Source organism: Purpureocillium takamizusanense, chromosome 9, assembly GCF_022605165.1.
Source record: "Purpureocillium takamizusanense chromosome 9, complete sequence".
Lineage (NCBI taxonomy): Eukaryota > Fungi > Ascomycota > Sordariomycetes > Hypocreales > Ophiocordycipitaceae > Purpureocillium > Purpureocillium takamizusanense.
The window spans coordinates 2,016,685-2,020,242 of NC_063076.1; the positions used below are offsets into that span (position 1 = coordinate 2,016,685).

The 3,558-nt window shown below is 59.7% G+C and overlaps 1 protein-coding gene across 1 annotated transcript; it reads right to left on the minus strand.

Moving 5' to 3' along the window:
- Positions 1-1,020: 1,020 nt before the first annotated feature.
- Positions 1,021-3,093, minus strand: sif3 (Sad1-interacting factor 3; the record flags this gene model as incomplete). The annotated part of the gene is made up of 3 exons (XM_047991105.1): positions 1,021-1,586; positions 1,659-3,003; positions 3,061-3,093. 3 exons carry the CDS (start codon positions 3,091-3,093, stop codon positions 1,021-1,023), a joined length of 1,944 nt encoding a protein of 647 aa, XP_047847115.1.
- Between the last annotated feature and the right edge of the window lie 465 nt (positions 3,094-3,558).

A 3,558-nucleotide genomic window follows, 5' to 3' on the forward strand; every position in this document is an offset into this window, starting at 1 on the left:
TTCTCCCCAGAAAAGGACGTCGGCGCGCCAAGACTCGACCACCGTGCCGCCCGTTCCGCCGCCTGATGACCGGGGGAGGGAAGGGCCGCGCGTGTTCTTTGCTTTCATGCGTTTGGCGCGCAAAAGCGGCCGGGAAATCCATTGGTTATTTTAGAATGCAAGAACATTGTATGTGCATACATGCACGCTGTATGAGGGACAGACAAAATGGACCGAAGCGGGGGGACAAAGTGTCAAGTCGCGACTCAACGGTCGCCTCGCTCGAGATGCCACACAGTTTGCGCCCAGTCGAATGGCACAGTACATCAAGCCTTGTACGAAGTAATGTTGTCCTATATGTACTGCACATACTCCGTACTACATCCCGAGATCCAGCTGAAGGGGAGTGTGCAGAATGAATGTTTCCTGTTTGGCCGGAACCCTCCGTACCCATGTTCGACGCCATGCTATGAGCTGTAACTCAGGGAAAGGAAAGAACAAATAAAATAAACTTGGGGGCTGCAGCTCGCAAGACAGCAACTGCCGACGCTGGGCCGCGGGCGCGCCACTGGTCTTGACCGAGCCGCACGACAGGCTGACGGTCTTGTCGCCCTTGCTCTATGGCTTCGCACATGTCTCATTATCCAGCCGTCTGCCGCCCCTGCGAGATGCGGCTGCGGGCACCTGAAGACGCTTGTGGTCCAGACTCGAGAGGGTGTGCGCCGGTGGCGCTGGGGGGATCTAGGCAGGGCGTCGGCTTCGGGCTATGCACGTAACAAAACGGACGCGCAAGCACGGAGCTTGGGCCGCTGCAGCCGAGGTTGTCGCCTTGTCATCAATTGTGCCATCTCCATCTGCTGTGCGACACTCAACTTGGGGTCGAGCCGAGGATCCGACGTCATGACACCGCTAGTCAAGATTCTCCTAACCCTGGCGTTGAAGTGAATACTTCTTGGCAGTCCGTAATCCGCGACGGGGCCCGTCCCGCACGTACAGAGTGTGAGTACGTAGAAGCAGTGGTTCATCCGTCGTTTAGCGTCGCTACGTGGCGCAGCGGGCTGGAGACATTGAGCCCTGTTTCAGCTCCAGGATGCCCTGACGTATGTCGCTCACCGAGGCATTCGACCGGAGGCCGAGTGTGATCGCCAGAACCTCGAGATCGCTCATCCCATCAGCAACCACGCCCCGCGTCCCGGCGCTCATCTCCCCCGGCTCGAGGCCCGTTGGCGGAGGCGGCACGAGGAGTATTTCTGGGGCGGCGCCGGGTCCGCCCGCAGCCCCGCTCCACGAGATGGAACCCACAGGCCCGGGGCTCTTCGTCGCGTCCGAGTTCTTGCTGAGCATGACGAACCGGAGCCCGACTTCGGTGACGGTCACAAGGATGCTGATGACGATGAGGATGATGACGATCCACGTGATGGCGCTCATCTTGGCGTCTGCCACCGAGTCCGACAGTATCTCAGCCAGATCAAGAAACACTCGGCACCGCTCGTTCAGCACCTTGATGCGCGGGTCAATCTCCAGATATTCGCGCACCGCTTCATACAGCGGATGCAACGTCGGCTCCGAGTCCCAGAAGAAGTTGGGCACATCGAGGATGTTTGACGCTATCCTTCTGTGTCAGCATTCATCACGCCCACGAATCCCGGGGGTGCAAGCGCTTTCGCCCAGTCACTTACATAGATTTATGTCGACGCGACTCTTAAAGAGCCGCCCGAGGATCTTGACAATCTCCGTCCTCGTCATGTTCAACTCGCCCGTCAGCGCCAGCGTCTTAGGGACGTGTTGCGCATCCAGCATTGTCTCGCTCATCCTCTCCTCGAAGAAGCACAGCTTTGTGCTCTGGGCAATGGCGTGACTTATGGTGAGCTTGATCATGTGGTCTGACCTCGGCAGGAGCGTGATCATGTCGTTGAACACGCGCGGCCGCTTCACGTCGGCGCTGTACTCGAAATGGAATTGCTCCGTCTCGAAGTCGTCCTCGTCGAGGGGGCGGGTGAGCAGGTTGATGCCGTCCTCGGCATCAGCAAAGGTTAGGTCGGCGAGAATGTCCTTCTCCTGGTGCTCGGTAAAGTTCCAAAACACCACCACGCCATACGAGTAGACGAACATTTCGGCAAAATTCTTGGCGTCCGGCGCAAGCCGATTCATTTGCGATGGTATGCCGTACTCTTGCTCTCGACGGCCCTCGTCCTCTGGCGACGGGTCTGCAAATGGGCCGCCACCGCGACTGCCTCTTTCAGGGCTCTCGGGCGTCGTGTAAGCGTCGTCTTCGAAGTACCCTTCGTGCTGATCCCGTCGCTCTGTCCTCTCGATCTCGAGATCAAGCATCGTCTTCCCAGTGCCCGGGGTTTTGAGCATGGGCCGCCCACGGACGCGGTACCCTTCGGTGCCATTGAGCAAGGGCAGTGCGTAGATGACGTACAGACAGTCGTCGTAGAGCTTCGTCTTGGCCTCGTGCCTCTTCCGCAAGAACTCGGAGGTGGCCCCAATCTTGAAGGCTTGGGCCGTACAGTATGCTGTTAGGCGGCTAACCTTGTCTTTCCGCTGCAGTTTGGGGAGTCTCTCTGCATAGCTCTTGCCCCGGATACCGCCTCTCTTTTTGAGCACATCGAGCTCCTCGTCCCTCAGCGGCCGGTTGTCCTCTTCTTGGAGTCTGCGCGCCAGGACCGACTCGCTCTCCACTTCTTCCTCGGCATCTTCTTTGTCGTCCGTGTCCGGCAGCAGCACTAGCTTCTCGCTGATCTTGGTCGTTCGCGACGGCATGGGCTTTCCCGTGCGCGATTGGACATTGGGAAGGCCGCCGGCAGAGACTCGTCGACTCGAAGGACCACCGGCGGTGGGTCCCGGGCGTAGCGCAGACATTGCAGGAGCGCGTGGCTGGCCAGAAGGGATCTGCGAGTTGTACTGGAGGACGTTATCGACAGTCATGAATCGCATCGGCACCCGGCCAGTCGTCGCGGCCGTGCTGTCCTGGCGACGAGGGACCCGCCTCTGGCTGGCCCTCTCCCTCGAGTCGGTGACCTGTACTCTCTGTTAGACGGTACACAGCCTGGGTAAAGGGGCAGGGCCATGTCGCACAAGGACCGAGGGTCGCTGCTTTGCCGACGACATGGTGACGACTGTCGTGGCCAGCGTCTTCGCGGAGAAAGTATGCCTCGCGGTCGATGGACGTGGCTACGCGACGGAGTGCGGCTCGGCAGGCGGCAGCGCGTGGATGAGCGTCAGAGTTTGGTGGTCGTGTTTGACTTTGGCAGTCTGCGCAGAGGATGGTCGTTGACCCTGTCCAAGACGATAAAGCGGGTGGTAAGGGCAATTGATTGCAGGCGGCGTGCGTGTCCGCATGCGGCAGCGTTTCGAAAAGCTGGCCGCAGGGTGCACAGCGGTTTGGGTGGAGCTTGCCGGTGACCTCATCGTGGCCCCACCACCTCCGTCACTTGTGTAATACGCTGGCGAAAGCCATCCGGCCGCGGTCAAACACGCGGCAAAAGGACGCGAGGCCTGCAAATGACCACATTGTCATATCGGGGCGTTTGCGCGACGCCATCCAAGCCGTCTTGCCAGGGGATCACAGCATGG